Source organism: Dipodomys spectabilis, unplaced genomic scaffold, assembly GCF_019054845.1.
Source record: "Dipodomys spectabilis isolate Male_0828 unplaced genomic scaffold, ASM1905484v1 ptg000477l, whole genome shotgun sequence".
NCBI lineage: Eukaryota > Metazoa > Chordata > Mammalia > Rodentia > Heteromyidae > Dipodomys > Dipodomys spectabilis.
Genome location: NW_024871154.1, coordinates 1,869,259 through 1,892,559, shown reverse-complemented (window position 1 = coordinate 1,892,559; position 23,301 = coordinate 1,869,259). Strand labels below are relative to the sequence as shown.

General features: G+C 47.7%; 1 protein-coding gene across 1 annotated transcript in view; it reads left to right on the top strand.

Annotated features, from left to right (window-relative positions):
• Positions 1-12,317, top strand: part of Acvr1b (activin A receptor type 1B) — a 43,285-nt gene extending 30,968 nt beyond the window's left edge. The window contains exons 6-9 of the mRNA XM_042668779.1: positions 1,230-1,386; positions 3,932-4,056; positions 6,332-6,462; positions 9,359-12,317. Of these exons, the coding sequence (XP_042524713.1) occupies positions 1,230-1,386; positions 3,932-4,056; positions 6,332-6,462; positions 9,359-9,484 (539 nt within the window). The 3' untranslated portion in view covers positions 9,485-12,317. The remainder of the gene's footprint in view (positions 1-1,229; positions 1,387-3,931; positions 4,057-6,331; positions 6,463-9,358) is intronic.
• The last annotated feature ends 10,984 nt before the right edge of the window (positions 12,318-23,301 follow it).

Genomic DNA, 23,301 nt, shown 5'->3' with positions numbered 1-23,301 from the left:
GTCATGCAAGGCAAGTGCTCTACCACTGAGCCACCTTCCCAGCCCCAGCTTGATGTTTTTGTTTTTTGTTTTTTGTTTTTTTGTGTGTGCCAGTCCCAGATCTTGAACCTCAGAGCCAAGGCCCTGTTCCTAAGCTTTTGTGCTCAAGGCTAGCACTCTACCACTTGAGCAATAGCTCCACTCTGGCTTTTTTAGTGTTTCATTTGAGATAAGAATCTCATGGACTTTCCTGCCTGGGCTGGTTTTTAACCATGATCCTCAGATCTTAGCCTCCACAGTAACTAGGATTACAGGTGTGAGCCACCAACGTGTGGACCAGCATGATCTTTTTGAGGTAGAGTCTCACTATTTTTTTTGCTCATGCTGACTTCAAGATCTTCCCATATCCACCTCCCTTGTAGCTGTACAGGCATGTACTACCATGCCCAGCTTCAACTCAGTAATTTCACATGGCAGTAATTTTACATGGTAGTAATTTTACATGGGGATACTGACTTACAAACTGTGTGCTAGTGAAACACTGGGCTCTCCTAGCTGGAATGGTCTTCCTGGAGACAGAAGACCCAGAGCCTGGCTGCTCGTTGACTGTAATGTTCTCTTGGGAGATCCTGGTTTTGCCCAGCTGCAGGTAGAATCCCTAGTGCCTGATTGACTTGGCAAACAGCTTTTGCTAGCCATGATAAGAAACAAAGTATGACAGTTGGGTCTGTTACTGATCTCTGTGCTGATCCCATCAGTGTCCACGTTCAGGCCTATTTCATTCTGAACTCCTCTGAGCTGCTCTTAGACCTTACTGTTTATGGCCCGCTGGAGGCAGCTGTACCAGTAGTTCTGTTACCAAATACCCTCCTCTGCCTTAAGCCTTTACTTACACATAGGTCATTTCTGTAGTACCCATGGATCACTGGATACAGGAAGCAACACAAGAACTTGAGCATACCCAGTCTTGACTGTAAAGTCTCTTAACAGTTTTACTACCTTTAAAAAAAAAAAAAATGGGGCTGGGAAGTTGGCTCAGTGGTAGAGCGCTTGCCTTGCATGCCTGAGGCCCTGGGTTCCATTCCTCAGCACCACATAAGCAAAAAGAAAAAAGCCAGAAGTGGCGCTGTGGCTCAAGTGGTAGAGCACTAGCCTTGAGCTGAAGAGCTGAGGGACAGTGCCCAGGCCCAGAGTTCAGGCCCCACGACCGGACCCCAAAAAAAAAAAAATCCTGGTTTTGTCTCCACTAGGAAAACCTGGAATTGCTCATCGAGACTTAAAGTCAAAGAACATCCTGGTGAAGAAAAATGGCATGTGTGCCATTGCAGACCTTGGCCTGGCTGTCCGTCATGATGCAGTCACTGACACCATTGACATTGCTCCAAATCAGAGGGTGGGAACCAAACGGTAAGAAGGTGCCAAGCTTCTGCCCTCACTTACCAGCTTGTCCTGAGTCTTATGTATCCTTTCCATGTACACAGGAAGAAATGTAAACAAAGGACGGGTGGCCCTTCCCCTTGGGCAGCTGTAAGCTGAGTCAAACACCCACTCCCCACACTGCAAGCCATGTAGTCACACATAACAGATTCCAGTGCTGGGACTACAGCTCTGTGGAAATGTATACTCACAGCTGGTGGTATTACAAGTGAAGGCAATGGAGAATTTGGAGCATGGTAGACACAAGGTGTGCTAGAGGAAAAGATGAAATATTTTGGTCCAAAGGGTAGCTTGTGCAGAAACTTGGAGGAGACAGTGGCCTATTCTGTGCGGAACAGAGTTGATTGAGATGGGGCTCGGGCTGCTCAGGGATTGTGGCCTGCTTCCTGTTTCACTTGGAAGTAAAGGCATTGTCGTTTGCTGCCTGGGTGGAAATAGGGCTGCCTTGTCAAAGATGTCAGAAGAGTCTATGTGCTGAATCTAAGTGAATTCATTAAGTTGTGTGGTTCCTTTTCGTTCTTTCCTCCCCCCCCTCCCCCCCCGACCCCCCCCCACTGGTTCTGGGGCTTACATGGACTCAGGGCCTGGGCACTGTCCCTGGGCTTCTTTTACTCAAGGCTAGCACTCTTCCACTTGAGCCACAGCACCACTTCTGGCTTTTTCTGAGTAGTTTATTGGAGATAAGAGTCTTAGGGACTTTTCTACCCAGGCTGGTTTTGAACTGTGATCCTCATATCTGAGCCTCCTGAGTAGCTAGGATTAAAGGTTTGAGCCACTAGTGTCCAGCTTGCTTTTGACCTGAATGATTGCTGCAGCCACCCAGACTCCGAAGTGTGGAACCTCAGATGATCCACTGGTGTATTATGAGAGGCTCAAGTCATAGTAATTAATTGTAATTACTACTCAAAGTCAGAAAAGGGTAACTTTCACTAAGCGTGACTCTTAGAATTATCACCTATCTGCAATCAAGCAGATAACAAAAGTTCAGAATAAAATTATTTTTTGTTACTGTTTTTTGTTCCTATCCTGGAGCTTGAACTTAGGGCCTGGATGCTACCCTGAGGTGTTTTTTTGCTCAAAACTAGCATTCTACCACTTGATCCGCAGTTTCACTTCCAGCCTTTTTGGTGCTTAATTCGAGATAAGGGTCTCATGGACTTTCCTCCCCAGCCTGGCATTGAACTGCAATCCTCAGATCAACCTACTGAGTAGCTAGGATTTCAAGCATGAGCTACCGGCACCTAGCTCAGAATGAAATTTAAATGCAATCCATTCCTGCAGCTTCTTCATTCAATAGAGTGAAAAGTTCTAGTAGCAACCAAATGCTATGTACTATAATGCTTATGTGGCCCACTGCATACCCTCTGCTGAGAAATCAAGAGGTTTCAATCAGTAAATCATAATGATTAAAAAAAAAAAGATACAGATCTGCTACATGGGGGAATTATGGCTTGCAGCCAGCCTTGGACAAAAATATAAAAAGTGAGATTCCCTTTCAACCAATGGCTGGGCACAGTAACATACACCTGTCATACCAGAGATGGGAGAAGCACACATAGGACCGCAGTCCAGGTGAGAACGTAAAGGGAAGCCCTATCTCAAAACAATAACCCCCTAAATGGGCTGGAGGTATGGCTTACGTTGTAGAATGACTACTTAGCCAGTGTGAGACCCTGAGTTCAAACCACCAAACTGCTAAAATACAGCTATGCTTGGTAGTACGTGCATGGAGTCATATCCTTTAGGAAGCTGAGGCAAGATAATTAGGAGTTTGACGTCAGCTTATGCAACATTATGAGACCGTTTCAAAAAAATAAATAGCCAGGTGTCAGTGGATCACACCTATAATTTTAGTTACTAAAGAGACTGAGATCTGGAGGATCGCTGTTCACAGGCAGTGCAAGCAAAAAAGTCTATGAGACTCCCATCTCCAATTTGCCAGGACAACGCCAGACTGGAGGTATGGCCCAAGTGGTTGAGCACCAGCAGTGAACAAGAAAGCCAAGCAAGAGTGTGAAGCACTGAGTTCAAGCCCTGGCACTGGTAGGAAAATAAATAAAAATAGCCAAGCCAGGTGCCAATGGCTCACACCTGTAATCCTAGGTACTCAGAAGGCTGAGATCTGAGGATCATGGTTCAAAGCCAGCCTGGGCAGAAAAGTCCCCATGAGACTCTTTATTTCCAATTAACTACTCAAAAACTGGAAGTGGTGCTGTGGCTCAAGTGGTAGGGGATTAGTGTTGAGCATAAAGAGGCTCAGGGACAGCGCCCAGGCCCTGAGTTCAAGCCCTACAACCAACCAACAAACACACACACACATACAGACATAAGAGTAGCCTAATATTGCCAAATTGGTACTAAAGTGTTCAAGCTTGAATTTAGAACATGAGTGTGTACAATAAACACAAGTGCCCACTTGTCGCCAAAGGCCTATACAGGAATGATGCTCTCCCACATTCAGAGAACAGTCATCATGTTCTGTGCATAACCATGTTTCTTTTTTTTGCTCTTGCAGATACATGGCTCCTGAAGTACTTGATGAAACCATTAACATGAAACATTTCGACTCCTTTAAATGTGCTGATATTTATGCCCTTGGGCTAGTATATTGGGAGATTGCTCGAAGGTGCAATTCTGGAGGTAGTTTTTTATTTGACCTTTTATCCTACTCCCAGTTTTTGCATGATGGGTCATCTGAGGGTTGCTGGTGCTTCACTGGCCCTTTGACCTCAGGCTGTTGGATGACAGTTCCAGAGCCAGAGTGCACATTGAGGGTCATCTAGACCCCTGGAGTCAAAGGGCCAGTGAATCACTGGCATTCAGCCTGGGGGAAACAGGATAACAAGACTCTATCTTAACCAATAGCTTGAGGCCTTGAGTTCAAACACCAGTACCACCAAAAAAAGAGGGGGAAGAGCCCAGCATAAAGCATTATCAGATTAGGTAATATTCTTTATTTTGTTTTGTTTTATGCCAGAACTGGGGCTTGAACTCAGGTCTTGGGCACTGCCCTTTACCTTTTTGCCTAAAGCTGGCTCTCTACCACTTTAGCCGCTGTTCCACTTCTGGCTTTTTGCTGGTTAATTGGAGTTAAGAGTCTTGCAGACTTTCTTGCCCAGGCTGATCAAATCTCAGCCTCCTGAGTAGTGAGCAACTAGCACCCAGCTGCTTATATTGGTATTCATGATTATCTCCAAATATTCTATGACATGATCAAGCTCAAGAATATCTGGAGCCGGGCACTAGTGGCTCTGTAATTCTAGCTACTGAGGAGGCTGGTACCTGAGGATCAAGGTTCAAAGCCAGCCCAGGCAGGAACATCTGTGAGACTCTTATCTCCAGTCAACCACCAGAAAACCAGAAATGGTGCTATGGCTCAAGTAGTAGAGTGCTAGCCTTGAGCAAAAGAAGCTCAGGGACAGTGCCTAGGCCCTGAGTTCAAGCCCCAGAATTGGGGAAAGAAAAGTTGCTGGGCACCTGTAATCCTCAGACAAAGGTTTAGAGGATGACTATTCAAAGCCAGCCCAGGCAGAAAAGTCTATGAGATTCTATCTTGGGACTTGAACACAGGACCTGGGCACTGTTCCTGAGCTTTGTTTTGTTTTGTTTTGTTTTGTTTTTTGGTCCGGTTGTGGGACCTGAACTCTGGGCCTGGGCACTGTCCCTCAGCTCTTCAGCTCAAGGCTAGTGCTCTACCACTTGAACCACAGAGTCACTTCCGGCTTTTTTCTTTTTGCTTATGTGGTGCTGAGGAATCGAACCCAGGGCCTCATGCATGCAAGGCAAACGCTCTACCACTGAGCCACCTTCCCAGCCCTTCCTGAGCTTCTTTTGCCCAAGGCTAGCACTCTACCACTTGAGCCACAGCACCACTTCCAGCCTTTTCTGTTTATGTGGTCCTGAGGAATCAAACTTAGGGCTTCATACATGGTAGGCAAACACTCTACTACTAACCCACATTCCCAGCCCTCCCTGAGTGCTGGGAGCTAGCACTCAGGGTGGCTAGCACTTCCGTTTTTCTGGTAGTTAATTGGAGATAAGAGTCTCTTGGACTTTCCTGACCTAGCTGGCTTTGAACCATGATCCTCAGATCTCAGCCTTCTGAGTAGCTAGGATTACAGGTGCCCCTGGCACCTGGCTAGCCTGGAGTTTTCTTTAAAATGAAACTTCCCAAATTGTCTACTTGGTTACTCAGGTGTAAAGGTTGACTAAGAGTGTCAGGAAAAATGCTTGATTCTTTCCATTTATGAACCGTTTTCAAAATATTGAGCTAATGCCTAGCACACTCAAAAGATGACTGAGGGTTTTTTTGTTTGTTTTGTTTTTGTCAGTTGTGGGGCTTGAACTCTGGGCCTGAGTGCTGTCCCTGAGCTCTTCAGCTCAAGATGAGGGCTCTACCACTTGAGCCACAGTGCTAGTTCCAGTTTTCTGGTGGTTAATTGGAGATAAGAGAGAGCTACTTACCGGACTTTCCTGCCCTGGCTGGCTTTGAACCGCCATCCTCAGAACTCAGCCTCCTGAGTAGCTAGGATTATAGGAAGGAGCCACTGATGCCAGGCTTCTTTTTTTCTTTTCTTTCTTTTTATTTTTAGAATTACTACGAGCTGATAGATTTAAAAATACTAGTTTCAGCCTGGCATCAGTAGCTCATCGTTAGCTAGTTGGGAAATTTTCAGTAACCCCAGTAATCGTCAATAGATTCTCTGCCTTTTATTAGAAAAAAATAATGTTTCTGGCTGCTTGTGGGTGGTGGTGGTGTTTTGTGAGTTTCTTGTACCATATCTGGAATCACAGCCTTCTTTGTTGACCCGAGTCCATCATAGTGGGAAGCGGCATTGCAGACCAACATGTGGGCTGCTCATTGGCTGCAGAGCAATCTCTCCCTTCCTTCTGCTGAGAGTGTCTTTTCTCCCAGGAGTCCATGAAGAGTATCAACTACCATATTACGACTTAGTGCCCTCTGACCCTTCCATTGAGGAAATGCGAAAGGTCGTTTGTGACCAGAAGCTACGCCCCAACATCCCCAACTGGTGGCAGAGTTATGAGGTAGGACATTTCTTTGACTGCTGTGGCTTTTCTTATCTGCATCATAATAAAGATTTACATTCCTTATCTGAAAGTTCAAAACCTGACATTTTTCCTAATTTGTTTCTTTAGACAGTCTTGCTCTGTAGCCCAGGCTGGTCTTCAACTAACTCACTATTGTAGTCTTTTTTTTTTTTTTTACGTTTTTGTACATTTTTTATTGTAAAAATGCTGTATAGAGGGGTTACAGTTAACATGAGCAAGGCAATGAGTACATTTCCTATTGAGCATTGTTGCTTCCTCCTTTGTTTTCCCCTTACCATCCCTTCCCTCCCAACCTCCACAACTACCCCCCCCCCATTGTAGTCTTAAGTACTGAGATTACAGGCATATGCTACCATGTCTGACAAAAATCTGAATTATTTTTTATTTTTTATTTTTTTGCCAATCCTGGGACTTGAACTCAGGACCTGGGCACTGTCCCTGAGCTTCTTTTGCTCAAGGCTAGCACTCTACCACTTGAGCCACAGTGCCACTTCTGGCTTTTTCTGTGTATGTGGTACCGAGGAATCAAACCCAGGGCTTTATGCATGTTAGGCAAGCACTTTACCACTAAGCCATATTCCCAGCTCCCCCCCCCCCCAAAAAAAAAATCTGAATTTTTTTGATTACCAACATGGTGTCACAAGTGGAAAATTCCTCACCTGATCTCATATGACAGGTCACCTTGCCCTTAAGTTGTAGGGGAAAAACAAATGCAAGCTCACTAAAAATACTGTTTTGGGGCTGGGAAGGTGGCTCAGTGGTAGAGTGCTTGCCTCGCATGAGGTCCTGGGTTCGATTCCTTAGCACCACGTAAGCAGATAAAACCAGAAATAGCACTGTGGCTCAAGTGGTAGAGCGCTAGCCTTGAGCTCAAGAGCGAGGGACAGAGTTCAGGCCCCATGACGGACAAAAAAAAATATTAATTAGTTAATTAATTAAAAATACTGTATTAATGAAGTTTATGCTTAGACTTGCTTCTCATCAAGATCTTATTGTTTATATATAAATATTTCTCAAATGTGAAAGAATCTGAAACCCACCACACTTGTAGTTCTAGTCATTTCAGGTAAGAAATGCTGTTTATAGGGGCTGGGAAGGTGGCTCAATGGTAGAGTGCTTGCCTTGCATGCATGAGGCCCTGGGTTCGATTCCTTAGTACCACAGAAGCAAAAAGAAAAAAGCCGGAAGTGGTGCTGTGGCTAAAGTGGTAGAGCACTAGCCTTGAGCTGAAGAGCTGAGGGACAGTGCCCAGGCCCAGAGTTCAGGCCCCATGACCGGACCCCCCCAAAAAAATACTGTTTATACTATTCTATGCAGTTACTACTAATCCCTCTGGGCTATATAGTCTTTGTCCTCTTTGGAGGTGACAGCCTAAAGGAAATAGGATTCTTTTGGGCAATAGATAATGGAGGTGGTCAGCTAGAGATAGAAATGGGGGTTGGGGGGGTTAGACTATCACATGGACTGATGTGGTAGTATAGGAGAAAACTCGCACTTGGCTTCCTGTGGAACAGTAGAACTAGCAGCCACACAAGCTGAGCTTGTGGATAGTATCACAAAAGTAAGAGGCGTGTTTGAGCAGTGGCCCTACTAAAAACTGCAGAGAAGAAGATGACATGTGAAGAGCCAGAATTGAAACTGGGGACACCTGGTGGGTGAAGCGGGGAGTGACAGCATTTGGTGGAAATGGCTGAAGTATACTGTTTAGTTGATGACAGATTCCTAAGAAGCCTGAGTTTTGGGGTTTTAAGAGTTTTCAGGGGAACAAGGTTTGCTTAGCTGAGTGCATAGGGGCTACTTTCTCACTCGTCATCCTGCTTTTCCTACTTATTTATGTGTTTAATCAGTTTTATTTGAGCCGTGATTGACAAGTGAAATTATAGTTAAGGTGTACACAGGCTAATTTGATAGTGTACATATTGTGAAGGATTACTACAGTCAAGTAGCACATCTGTGACCCTACCTAGTTGCCTTTATGCATGTGTAATGAGCACATTTAAGACTGGGTCTCCTCATTCCAGGCATGGTTGCAGAGGCCTGAGCCAGGAAGATTGTGAGTTGGGTGGTCAGCCTAGGCCTGTCACAAAAAAATTAAAAATGTGCTGGGCATTGGTGCTCATGCTTACAATCCTAGCTACTCAGGAGGCTGAGATAATGAGGATTGCAGTTCAAAGCCAGCCCAGGCAGGAAAAGTCTGTGAGACTCCTACCTCCAGGTAACCACCAAAAAAAAAACAAACAAACAAAAAACAGGAGGCTCAAAAGGTAGAGTGCTAGCCTTGAGCAAAAAAAAAAAAAAGGAGCTTAATGACAGCTCCCAGATCCTGAATTTAATCCCCAGGACTGGCACCAAAGGAAAAAAAAAAAAAAATATATATATATATATATATATCAAGCATCTCATACAGCTTTGCTAACTCTCCGTGTTTTGGATCCAACCTTCCTCTCCCCCCAACTATAGCATATGTGTTAGAGTGGAGCAGAAAAGGTCCGCTCTGCCTTTAAAGAACACAGCCATGAGAGGGCGTTTCAGCACCAAGAACATCAGCTCCCATTTCCCCCATGTTTTCTTGTTGCATAATAGAACAACATTTTCCAAAATGTTTCCTCACTGCCTCTGGTTAGATTTGAGAGTGAGGCAGAGAGAGCTGGCCTTTAACTGCAGCTTTTTTCTTCCCCTGCACAGCCTCTTCCTTACAGAAGGAAGAGCAAAGGGGAGAAGTTTGCAAAGAATTTCCCTGGTTGGAAGGTGTCAAAGAGTCTGATAGTCTTGGCATGGATGAGGAGGCAGCAGGGAAATGAGCCAGTGCCTAAGGGCCAGAAAGCTTTTCTGGGTCAAGGTCAAGCTGATAACCCTGCATCTCTCTTGACAGGCATTGCGGGTGATGGGGAAGATGATGCGGGAGTGCTGGTATGCCAATGGCGCAGCCCGCCTGACTGCACTGCGCATCAAGAAGACCCTCTCACAGCTCAGCGTGCAGGAAGATGTGAAGATCTAACCTCCTCCCCTTCCATGCAGCCTGGGCGGCAAGGATGACACGCAGCTGCCGTGTTGATCGTACAGTGGAGGCCTACCTCTCGTTTCTGCCCAGCCCACTGTGGTCAGAGCCCTGGCCCGCAACAGGGACAGAGCCCGGGAGACTCGCTCGCTCCCCTGTTGGGTTTGAGACACAGATAACCTTTTTTATTTACCTCCTGATGGCATGGAGACTCTGAGAGTGAATCATGTGGAGAACTCAATGCCACAACTCGAACTGGTTGCGGTGGAAAATCCACAAAACCCGGTGCATCTGGCACATAGCCAGGAGTAGTGATAGAATGGCCTGCAAGGGGCCAGGAGGAGCTGCACTGTGGCCAGTGCTAAGTAGCACTGCAGGTTTTCCTCCAGGGACCAGCCAACAGTACCCCAAGGTATCCAGGGGAACCGAAGTACAGCCCCTGTCCCAGGCAGCTCTGAGCTGTGTGCTCCCCTCCTCACATGGACATCTGGAGGAACTGCCAGTGGAGTCACCTGCCAGCTGTCTGTCTAGCCGCGTGTGCATGTGCCGAGGTGCGTCCCCATTGTGCCTGGTCCGTGCCTCGCCTGCCCTTAACGTGTGTGTACGTGTGTGTCTGTAGGTGCGCACTTACCTGCTTGAGCTTTCTGTGCATGTGCAGGCCGGGGGTGTGGTTGTCCTGCCGTCTGCGTGCTGGTGCCTCTGTGCATAGTGAGCAACATCTAGTTTCCCTGGGGCCCTTCCTGGAGGTATCCCCCATCCCACCCCTGCCACGGTAGCCCTCTTTCCAGCATGCTGCTCCACCCATCCCATGTCAGCCTCTCCTCTTCCATTTCAGACTGGAACCAAAGCTGGCCCAGCTGTCCATGGCAGGAGAGGCTTTTGGTCAAAATGTGAGGGGGAGAGGGATGGGCAGAAAGAATCTTGGCAGAAATCTTTGGTGTTGTGGTCAGCATCAGCTGTGGGAAATGAGCCAGCCCAAGGGCATCATCCTCAACAGCATCAGGAAGGGCCAAGGAGTCGGAAGTGAGTTCTTGGGACTCACATTGGAATGTCACATCTGTCTGTCCCATCCCAGATTCTACAAACTGCAGTGTATATTTTTGGTGGTGGTGGGTTTGGGGTGGGGAAAGGAAGGGTGGGGTACTAAGTGGGAGGGAGACTGGGGTGGGAGGTCGGCATCTGCATGGACCTTTGAGCTGGATTATCCAATCAGGATGGAGGGAAGATGAGAGATTTGCATCCACTTCAGGGGCCCTGCTAAAGGGAACAGCCTGAGCTGAACATGTTATTTAACCTAAGTATAGTATTTAATGAAGTCTAGAAGCACGGTTGTGGGTGGTGATTTGGTCAGCATATCTTAGGTATATAATAACTTTGAAGCCATAACTTTTAACTGGAGTGGTTTGATTTATTTTATTGTTATTTTATTTTATTGGGAGGGTCTGGATTTTAACTTTTTTTAAATGTTAAGTTTTTGTAAAAGGAAACCATCTCTATGTGATGATTACCTCTCAGTCTATTTTGTTTTGTTTTGTTTTAAAGAAATCCCTGAAAAAAACAAAAACAACAAAAAAAAACTTTCAATCAAACGCACATAGCTCAATCACACTGGAAATGTTTGTCCTTGTACCTGAGCCTGTTCCCACTCAGCAGTGAGATTTCCTCTTTGCCCTGGGGGCTTGGTGTCTCTTGAATTTTGTCTCTCCCCTCCCCCCTCTGAGCACCCTTACCTTTTGTGCTTGTGCCGCTCCAGGCATTGGCTCAGCAAATGAGAGTCAAGTGCTGGCTGAGTACCCATGCTGGCTGGGCCTGGAAATACCTCTGTGTTGGACTAGACAGGCTTAGGTGCTGCTCTTAGAGCACTGAAGAGGGAGCTCAGTCAAGTGAGTGCCTGCTTTGAAACCAGATGTTTTCGTGCTTGGTTCTGAGAGCTTTTTGAGCCTGGAATTGTTGTTTTAAATAAGACCACTGAGGAGAGAGGATTCCCATATCCCCTCTGCAGAGACCACTGGTGGGCAGCAAGACCTGGGCTCTAAAACCCCAGGTGGACCCCCTCCAAAGCACTGCATTCATCTTGAGCCCCTTCTGCCTGGGGAGGCATGTTATGTGTGCAGCTTCCCTGCCAAAGTTGGGGAGGAGGGACCGAGAGCCCTCCCCTGCCCTTGGTCTCCTGCACTCCTGGCCTTTCTATTTATTTTCCCCATGTGTCACTTCTCTTCTTGCATCAAAGGAGATCTTCCTCTAATCCTTTGGGCCAATTTACTGGCCACTGATTAATTTCCCTTGAATACCAATGTGTCATTAGGGGACCTTCTTTACCCATCCCTGCTGACCTCCCACTGACCTGCCAGCCCTGCAGCAGAACCTTGGTGTTACAAGTGATGATGAACTTAAGACTCCACTGCCCTGGTCACAGCTAGCCTCTGGGATCCGCCAATGTGAGTCCACCCGGTGACTTCAAAGTCACTAGCCCACTCCTTGGGGCCCCTGCTGTTCTCCCGTACTATTAAGGCCCAGTGAGAGTTGGGAAGAGCTGAAGCTGTGGCTCTGGCCCTGTGCGGCGTCCCTGAGGCCAGGGCTAGCGCACCTCTGGATTCACAGACGGGGTCCAAGCCCGTTCCCACGTCGCCATCGAGGCCCCGTGCGGCATTCTCGGTACTTCTGTTTGTTTTTGTACATTTTATTAGAAAGGACTGTAAAATAGCCACTTAGACACTTTACCTCTTCAGTATGCAAATGTAAATACATTGTAATATAGGAAATCTTTTGTTTTAATATAAGAATGAGCCTGTCCGATTTCTGCTGTACATTATTAAAAGTTTTATTCACAGAACTTTACTGGTGCTGTTTGTCTTCAATATGGAGAATGGCTGCCGGTGCTTGTAGGGGGACATAGGAGTTCTGGGGTAGAATTCCCATCCTCCCCTGGCCAGGGTCCCGATGTACACCCCTGTTTCAGCAGCTCATGTTCACAAGTCTAGGGTCTTCCTGGGACTTGATTTGCCTTATAGAGGGCGGGCCCAATGGGGACAGCAGCTGTGTACACTGAGCACCTTCTCTCTGTGCGCTTTCTCTCTGTCTTTGTTTTTGTCTTCTTACCCAAAAGGGTCTAAACTGGGCAGTAGTAGCTCACACCTGTAATAATGGCTACTCAGGAGGCTGAGATCTGTGAATCGGGTTTCAAAGCCAGCCAAACTCTTATCTCCAATAAACTACTCAGAAAAAGCCAGAAGTGGTGGAGTACTAACCCGGAACAAAAGAAGCTCAGGGACAGTGCCTAGTCCCGGGGTTCGAACCCCAGGGCCTGCAAAAAAAAAGATGGTCTAGACCCTAGGTAGTCACAAGTGTGCAGGGTAACCTAAGAGCCCTCTCCTGCTTTGTTTTTATTCCTAGACTGGAGTATAATCCTGAATTATAGGGTGCATAGGTAACTGAGATGAAATCCTCAATGGTTTTGCTGGTAGATTCAGAGCATGGTGTGTGTGTGTGTGTGTGTGTCCCCTGTGCCTCTAGGCTGAGGGGACCCAAAATAACAAGTGCTAGAAGGTTAGAGTCTCAAGTTACAAAATGGAACCCTGAGGATTATCTTGTCCACCAGGTACCCAACTCCAGTACCCCCACCAGGTGACTGTGCCTTTGAACTTTAACACAACTGCTCCTATCTAGAGACTGCAGTGAGAGAAAGGACCAGACAGCCATGTACCTTCTGAAGATGTTCAGAGCAGCTAAAAGGCCTTTCCGGGTAAGGACACCATATGTGAAGGCAGCCATTATGTATCATTCTGTTGATATTTGCAAAAATACCTATTCTAAACCTACCTCTGCCAAAATTGTTCTAACTCCCTTAATCAAAACAACCATGTGAGGTGGGTGTGATTCTCACTGTGGATTAGAAGAGTCAAATAAATTGCCCAAGATCTCACAGCAAAGGGGGAAAAGAACTTCGGTCAGGATGTTGCCTGTAATGTACAGCTCCTTAGCCACTCTATTGTCATGGCTCTGTGGTTTTTACCCACCTAGCTAGAGCCCTGGGACAGCCAGGTTGCGGACCCTCCACCAGAATTCACAAACTACACCGAGTCCACAGACTGCCTGATGCACCCAAGGTCATCCAAAGACTCAGCTCATCTCTCCAGCCACCTTTTTCTCTCTCAATCCTGTAGATGGCAGTCGATATTTTGACCTCTTAATGCAGGACCTCGTGTCTTTATTTATTTTTGGTATTGGACCTGGGGCTTGAACTCAGGGCCTGAGCACTGTCTCTGAACTTTGGTGATCCAGGCTAGTGCTCTACCACTTGAGGCACACCTCCACTTCTGGCTTTTTTTTGTTTTGTTTTGTTTTTTGGGGGTTTTTTTGGTGATTAATTGGCAATAAGCCTTCCTGCCTGGGCTGGCTTCCAATCATAATCCCCAAGTCTCAGCCTCCTGAGTAGCTAGGATTACAGGCATGAGCCACCAGTGCCCAGCTAGGACCTTGAACTTTTACCCTGTTAAATGTCACTGTAGTAGACCTGTCCTTTGTTCCAGCTTGACAATTATTAGGTCCTAATTAGACATGGTCCTGACATTCTCTAGGTGTTTGCAAGTTCAACCTTAGCAGTATGAAAACCAGAATAGCACCTCTTCCGGTGCTCTTGGCAGTTACTCTGTCTCATCTTGGTAAGACAATGGTACAGGAGACCTGATTTAATTTGAATGGTATATTACTTGTGATTTTGTTTCTTACATCTTGAATTTCTGAGCCTTAGGCCATATATGTTCAGGTACAGTCCTGAAAATATGCTTTCTAAATCAACCAAAACAAAATTAGGTGTAGTGGAGCTAAAATGCCTCACTAGGGAACTTGAAAAGGGGAACAAAGGTTTGGATCAAACCTAGGACCTGTGGTTATAGGGTTTGCCAGAGACATAACCAATGGGATATAGAGACCTAACTATAGACATGATGCTGGCCAGATTTGCAAGATGGGCCAGCAGACTAGAGACCCAGGGAAGGACTGATGTCATGGGTCTAAGGACAGACTCAGACTCGTGGGTTGATACGATGAAACCCTCACCACCTTGGAGAAGGTGCGAGGTATGGTCCCTGAAGGTCAGGCACTGAACCCTTAGGATATAATGGATTTAGCAGGTAGGACTTGCTGAAAGGTCTTACAGGTCAGTGGGGAAATGCCCACAGAAGAGACTGTGTGGCCCTTCTTTGTCCAATCCTCCCAAGGTACCCACCTACTCTGAAGAAGGAAGGTGATCAGGCAAAGCCAAGTGAAATCATGAGAGTGTAAGAACTTGATGGAGCCACACCACAGTGGTTCACATCTGTAACTCTAGTTACTCAGAAGACAGATCTGAGGATCATGGTTCAAAGCCAGCTGGAACAAAAAAAAAAAAAGTCCATGAGACTCTTATCTTCCAATTAACCACCAAAAAACCAGAAGTGGAAGTGTGGCTCAAGTAGTGGAGCACCAGCCTTGAGTGAAAAAGTTAAGGAATAATCCCCTGAGTTCAAACCTCAGGACCAGGACACATAGTCTTACATGTGCTCATTTAGACACAGATAGGTCCCAGTGTTGGCACCAAAAACAAAACTCAAAAACAATGGAAATAAGGATGGGAATACTAGTCTCTTTTGCTTTCCTTTCACAGTTACATATGCTTACCACCCTGTACTGCCTCTTACAGGCCCAAAGTCATGATGCCAATCAGTCACGGCTGAAACCTCCAAACTGCCAACCCAAATTAATCTTCTCCCTTTTGAACTTGATTATCTTAAGTACTTGTTTCAATGACAAAAAGCTTACGTAGAGGCTGTCGTGCTTTATTTAATGTCTACTGATAAAAACTTTAATCACATCTAACACATACCTTCATAGCCAGCACTGATCAAATAACAACCCCATAGCTTATAAGTTGTTGGATGTCCTATGGTCAGAAAGAGTAATTTTTTAGGAATATGGCCGATGGTACTGGATCCTTTTGAGACTTCTTGGAAGCTATAGATGGGGGCTGATGGGACAAGAACAATCTAGGAACAGTTGGATGGGCTAGGCTCTATTTGTTGAGCAACCCTAGAGTGTAAAGCAGTAGCCAGAGCACAAAAACAAACAGTCCATGATCTCTGCCCTAAAGGAGGTGGGGTTTTTTATTTTTGTTTTTAATTATTTGAGGGAACATCCAAGGGCATTATCACAGAACAAGCAGTTGTAGAGCGCTGGTGGCTCATGCCTGTAATCCTAGCTACTCAGGAGGCTGAGAGCTGAGGATCATGGTTCAAAGCTGGCCTAGCCAGGAAAGTCCATGAGACTCTTATCTCCAATTAACCACCAGAAAACTGGAAGTGGCACTGTGGAACAACATGGTAGATCGTGATCCTTGAGCAAAAAAGCTCAGGGACAGCACTTAGGTGCTGAGTTCAAGCCCTACAACTACCACCACCAACAACAAAAAGTTGAGCCAGGGGCCCAAGAAACTATGAGAAGAAGTATTTTACCATGGAGAGATTAGATTTGTTGAAAGACAAAAAGGTAGATTTCAGCAAATCTCATATGATACCCCAAGTGTCATAGAGCTAACAGGTGAGGTGTACAAGAAAAGAAGCCATGTCATCCTAGTGAGCAATGGCTGTGATGGAGAGAGGTAAAGCACTATGACAAGAACAGATGAAACACTGGGAACCACAGGAGAAACAGGAGGTTGGAGTGAAGACAGGCATTGTTTTGGGAGAGGCACTGCTCTGCTGACTGGGAAGGAGGCTTAAGTCAAGAAGAGTTGCCTTGGGCTGGGAAGGTGGCTCAGTGGTAGAGCGCTTGCCTTGCATGCTTGAGGCCCTGGGTTCGATTCCTCAGCACCACATAAGCAGAAAAAAAAAAGCCGGAAGAGGCGCTGTGGCTCAAGTGGTAGAGCGCTAGCCTTGAGCTGAAGAGCTGAGGGACAGCGCCCAGGCCCAGAGTTCAGGCCCCATGACCGGACCCAAAAAAAAAAAAAAAAGAATTGCCTTTCAGGACCCACAGATAGCCAGCCATGGTGGTGTACACCTACTCCCAGCACATTAGGAGGTGGAGACTAAGGTAGAAGGATCACAAATTTGAAGCCAGCCTGGACCACACAGCAAGTTCCAGGCTAGCCTCAAAAGCCAAAACAAAATAGGAAAGCACCCCCACAGGCCTGGAGGAGTGGCTCAAATGGTAGAGTGCCTACCTAACAAGGGTGAGACCTGGATTTGAATCTCTCCTGCCAAAAAAAGAACTGCAAATGCTGTGTCCACAGCAAGGAAGGTGGGGTGTAAGGAAGGATGTATGGGGGCTCTTCATGTGCTGTGAACTCAGGAGGTAAGAAATGGCAAATATATTGAACCAATGCACCACCTTGCCTGGAACAGCTACCTCAGACTGTGCTAATCTATTCATAAGTTTTTCTCTTGTGTTGATCTCCAAATTTTTCTCATAACTAGCATATTTATTGGCCCATAAGTTAAAACTTATTTGTCATTTTATTTATTTATTTGCCAGTCCTGGGACTTGAACTCTGGGCCTGGGCACTGTCCCTGAGCTTTTGCTCAAGGCTAGCACTCTACCACTTGAACCACAGCACCACTTAATCTTTTTCTATGTATATAGTATTGAGGACTTCATGCATGGCTAGGGCATGCATGCTAGGCAAGGGTGTCATGCATGCTAGGCAAGCACTCTACCACTAAGCCACATTCCCAGCCCTTTTAATTTTTTTGATGCCAGTACTGGGACCTGAACTCAGGACCCAGGCCCTGTCCCATAGCTTTCTTACTCAAGGCTGGTGCTCTCCCACTTGATTCACAACTCAGCTTCTAGCTTCTATTTTGTGGGGCTTGAACATAGGTTCCAGGAGCTGTCCCTGAGCCTTTTTGTACTCAAGGCTAGCACTCTACCACTTGAACCACAGCACCACTTCCAGGTTTGTTTATTTGGCCAGTCCCAGGGCTTGAACTCAGGCCTTAACTCAGGGCCTGGACACTGTCCCTGAGCTTTTTGCTCAAGGCTAGCACTTTATCACTTGAGTCACAGTGCCACTTCTGGCTTTTTCTGTTTATGTGGTACTGAGGAATTGAATCCAGGGCTTCCTGCATGCTAGGCAAGCACTCTACCACTAAGCCACATTCCAAACCCAATACTTGCAGTTTTTGAGTGGTTAACTGGAGAAAAGAGTCACACGGGGACTTTTCTGCCTGGGCTGGCTTCAATCCGCAACCCTGAGATCTCAGCCTCCTGAGTAGCTAGGATTACAGGCTTGAGTCACCTGACTACTTCCAGCTTTTTTGGTGGTCAATTGGAGGGTGCCCAGGCTGGCTTAATACCACAATCCTCAGGGTTGGGAAGGTGGCTCAGTGGTAGAGTGCTTGCCTTGCATGCATGAGGCTCTGGGTTTGATTCCTCAGCACCACATAAGCAGAAAAAGCTGGAAGTAGCATTAGTGGTGCTGTGGCTCAAGTAGTAGAGCACAAGCCTTGAGTTGAAGACCTGAGGGACAGTGCCCAGGCACCGAGTTCAGGCCCCATGACTGACAAAAAAAAACAAACCCACAATCCTCAGATCTCAGCCTCCTGAGTAGCTAGGATCTCAGATGTGAGCTGATCCTGGCTCTGTTTGTCATTCTTGGTGTAGGAAGAATGCCTGCTGCTATTTAAAAATAAAAATATGGGTAAGGGGTCAGGGAGTGGCAGCATAGCTCAAGTGGTAGAACACCTGCTTAGCAAGAACAAGGTCCTGAGTTCAAACCCCAGTGCCACCAAATAATAACAATAACAATAAATTAGCTGGGTGCTGGTGGTTCATGCTTTTAATCCTAAAACCTGAGATTGCATTCAAAGCTAGTCTGTGCAGAAATGTCAATGAGACTCTTGATCTCTAATTAACCAGCAAAAAAAAAAGTAGATAAGTGGCTCAAGTAGTAGAATGCCAGCCTTGAATGGAAAAAAGCAAGCAAAAGTGAGAAGTCTAGAGTTTAAGCCCCTGTATCAATATACATACAATAATAATAATTATTATTACCACCTTAGGGCTTGGGGTATAGCTCAGTGGTAGAGTACTTGCCCATATGTGAGAAGCCCTGGGTTCCATCCCCAGGGTGTGTATGGGTGGACATATTAGACTGGATAATTTATGAGCATAAATTTCTATTGTTCACTTTTCTTGGAGGCTGAGAAATCCAAGTTCAAAGCACCAGCAGACTCAGTGTGTCAGAAGGCCTGTTCATCACAGATCATGCCTTACAAATCCTCACCAGGCAAGATGGGGAAGCAGGCCCCCTTCAGCCTCCTTTATGCGTGCACTGACTCCATTCATGTTAACAGACTCTTTCTTACCTAATCACCCCCTAAAGGCCCTATATTAATATGATTACCTTAAGTACTGAGTTCCAACATAGAATTTTGAGGGACACCAATATTCAGAACATAGTAGGGAGGTTTGCACATGATGAGGTCATGTTTGTCTTTGGGTGTCTGCCTTTGGGGGGCCATGCAGAGTACTGGATGGCAGAGTACTCAGGTGGGGAATGACCAGATGGAACTGTTGTGGGAAATGGGAGCCAAATCCAGCCTGGCATTAATAAGGCAGTCTCAGCCTGGTAGTCTTGTGTTTGGAGACTGGGAAGGGTGATGCACACTGCTGGTCTTGGAGAGGAAAACAGGGATTAACCAACTTGAGCAGTATGTTTGCTGGGCAGGTAGGGCCCTCAGAACTGTCATTTTTGGTCTTTACCTTGAGTAAAGAGTATACTGACATTAAGGGGTAAGATCATACAGACTCTATTTCTTCAAAAATGCTGTGATGAAAACTAGAGTTTGCCTCCCTTCCTCATACCAAGTCAACTTGTTAACTTGTTGTAGGTAGAGACACACTCCCTCAACCCCCGTCCAATAGGCAAGATGGTCCCTAACCTCTGGGTGGGAAAGACCAAGAGTTACCCACATCCAACACAAACTGCTATGTCCACCTGCCTTCTACTCCAGTCTCTCAGATCACTGGAGCTGTACTGAATCAATCCTGTAGGTAGACACTCTCCCCTAGCAGAACACCAGCACCAACACAGACCACGAGAATTGTTGGGCAACAGGAGCCATTCAGAAAAACAATCACTCCCTGCCCAGCCAGCTGCCCACCAGCTGTCCATGCCTCCTGCAAGAGCTGATGTCATCCAATGGGAGGCCCAGCCCCTCATTCCTTAACAAACCAGAGAACCAGCTGAGCCCCAGGCCCTCTTCTGTCTGCCGCATCAACACCCAGAGAGGAGCTCCAGCAAGCTCTTTGACCTGACCAGTCCTGGATCCTCTAGCTCTATGCTAGAAGCCTGAGACAGAATGAGACTCCAGAGGCCTAAACTTGTATAGCTCTGGGCTCAAGTGACTCAACTTCCTGATGCTGTCCCAGAGTTTAAGCTGGTCCATGGGGGGCAAGAGTCAGCTCTCTGCATTTCTCCCACAGGGGTTGTTGACTAGTGGGTGTCTGAGTAAACGCTTTTCCAGAAAAGAAGAGATGGTATCTGACCTTACCATTCACCATTCCCCCTCCCCTACTACCCAAAGTCCCTACCCATGCCATCCCTCCCTCCCCGAGCCCCCATCCTGAATGTTGGTTGCCAGGACAGCTGGAACCAGAGGAAGAGAAACCTTCAAGCTCATCCAAAGAGAGAAACCTGCCTGAGAATCATGCGCAGATGGAGGACAGATGTCTCAGGAGTCCTGACCATGGGGGATTTGCAAGGAGGCGTGGAGGGGGAGTGGGCTGGTACATGAAGTTACAGACAGCCTGCAGAAAGCTCCCCACCCTAGGCTGGAAAGGGCTGCAGCAGATTGGATGAGAAAAACAGATGCTGGAGCAAAGACTGGGGCTCAGGAGGGGGTGGGGGAGAGCGTGGGAAGGCAGGGACTCTGGAGCCTCATGCCCACTGTGGCATGGGAAGGTTGCTGCCCTGAGAAGGCCAGCAGCTGCCTCCCTTGCCCCTGCTGGCTTTCACCCGGAGCAAGGCAGAAGCAGAGTCCTGCACACAGAGACAGCTTCCTCCCTGACAAGTGTGAGATTCCACAACTGTGGCCAGCTGGACGGATTCTCCTGGGAGCTACAAGGACTGTGTCTGACCCATCCTAAAATGTGGCTGGAAGTACAGGTGGTACCTGGCACCAGCCAGCCAACCTTTTGGTTTGAAGATTTTTTTTTTCACCATCAATCTCATGACCAGCAGAGGGCATTACCACTCCGTAGTGTGGCATTCGCCCCCCCCCCCCCACACACACCCACCCCCCTCCCTGCTCCATTGCTTCCTGGAAAAACTGGGGATGAAGCAAGCACAGATTCAGGGACTGAATTGGTGGTATGAGTCAGGACTCCCGGGTTCCCCAGCCTGTTCTACTGGAGTCTTTCCCTCCCTCACCTCTGTGACATAAACACTTATGCCACAGCTGTTCTTTCCGGAGTATAAGGCCCTTTCTGGCTCTGAAACCTCAGGATTTAAGGAAGTAACACAAAGGATAGGAGAAAATGGCTTTTTTGAGTTCATCCTTACTCTGTTGGTCTCTAGTACTTTTTCTGCCCTGTGGAGGAGGAAACTGAGGTGTGAACTTCTTTTCTCCTGGTGTCCTCTCACTTAAAGTCAGGGAGCCTTTCTCACTTGCATAAACCGAGAAGGGGGTGAGCAGGGAAGTGGGACCCCACCTCCATACTGACCTGAAGGAGAACTGTAGTCAGGCTTGTTAGACACAAATGAAGCCACTTGGGCAGGCTTCAGGCAAGGAGATGACTCTGTGGATCCTTTATGAAAGAGTTTGGACTAGGAGTGCTGTGGGGTCCCTTCAGCGATGAGCACTGGAATGAGTACAAAAGAAATTATTGCTCCTCTGCCTTTGCCACCCCTCCCCTCCCCCGCCACAGATGCCAGTCTGTCAGGAAGAGGCAACAGACGGTCCAGGGGTCCATCTGTGCTAATGCTCACAATAGAGTCCCGTGTTTCCCCACTGACACCCTCTCAGCCCCTCAGCTGATGGCCACTTGGTGGTCCAAGGAGGAGGTGGGACAGGAGGGCCCTGAGGGAGGGAGCTCTCAGCTTCCACAGTGCCCAAGCCTCCCCTGCCTCCCACCCCACATACATCCTGCCATCTGGACTTGTGCAATTACTGAGGGCTGGAGGAACACTCACACCCACCCATACCTTAGTGGGGCCGGGGGCCCAGGGGTGTGGGGGTAGATGTGGGCAGGAGACAGTCTGTGAGACTGAGCCAGACTGGTGAACTGAGACAGAGAGCCTTGCCTGGCCTCCCTAGATGGGTGTGGACTCTGCCCCTTTGCACTCCTTATGCAAAGCATATGCACAGTATGCCACTCCCTTCCAGACCAAAAGCTACCCTTAACCCCAGCACCTAGTGGGTACCAGGTGGTGAAGAGAAGGGCTCAGAGGCAGGATGAAGAACTGTGCAGGGCTGGACACTGGTGGCTCACATCTGTAATCCTAGCTACTCAGGAGGCTGAGATCTGAGGATCACAGTTTGAAGCCAGCCCAGGTAGAAAAGTCTATGAGACTTATCTCCAGTTAACCACCAAAAAGTCAAAAGTGGACATGTGGTTCAAGTAGTAGAGTACCATCCTTGAGCAGAAAAATCCAAACAAGAGTGAGAGGCCCTGAGTTCAAGTCCCAGTACCAGCACACACACACACACACACACACACACACACACACACACACACCCTTGACATACAGATATGGAAAGTCTAGAGAAAGGAGACAGGGACAGTGTAGCCCAAGCCACTCTGTAGTGGCTCCCGTTGGAATGTGTAGCCCAGGCTTGTGCTGACGTCCTCCAGTGACTATACATGGCCTTCCACTTCCTTCTCTCACTTCTTATTCAGGCACCATTGACGAAAGTCTGGGGCTGGGCCATCCCAGCCTCTCCTACAGCCTGGCAGCCATGGTAACAGAGTCTGAGGAATGGTCCCTAACACAGGGTCTGTGGATGGCTCATCAATTCTGAGCACTCACTCTGCTCGGGCACACCCCCACCCCCATGAGTCAATCTGGGAAAAGGGGGCCTGAGGTCCAGCATCACAACCCAGAAGAAGTCTATCCCTCAGGGACCACTCTATCCAGACCGTAGAGAGCACGTGCCAGAATCCCTGTCCTGCGTTCAGTTTTCCACCTTCTCCCTTTACCCTAGATGTGGTATGCAGGCTCTTTCAGCAATTCTGGGGCATTGGTATAGAGGAGAAATTCAGGCCTTCTCACGCCCTATTGGGTTTCTACCTAGTCAGTCCAGGAGTGTCTCCACTCTCCTTCTCCCCCTACATAGCCCCTCGACTTCTCTCCACTGGCCTAAAGTCTCCTGCTGGAGACTACTTTGGATCTCGAACCTTCTAAGGGCTCCCAAGCTTCCTCGCAGTGATCCCTCATGTGCCCCTCTGCATGAATTGTTAAATCCATCCATTCCCAAATTTCAAATTTCGTGCAAAGGCCCTTCACAGACCCTCTCCAGTTATCACACAAACCCCAGCCCCGCCCTAAAATAGCATGTTTCCCCCTTGCCCCATCCTGCTCAGATCTGCCGCTAGGTTGCGACCTTTGAGTGCCTCGGTGCGCTAGAATTTGGCCCAAGGCTGGCAGGTCACCGAACGTCGTAGGCGGGGCTCCGGGACAGCGGTCTTCCCCCAACCTCTCGTGGGCGGAGCCTGCGCGCTGGGGGCGGAGCCTGCGCGCTGGGGAGGAGCCTGCGCGCTGGGGGCGGAGCCTGCGCGCTGGGGGCGAGGCCACCGCGGGCTGCGCCCCACGCGGCTCCGAAGCCTATAAAGGGAGGCGACACGCG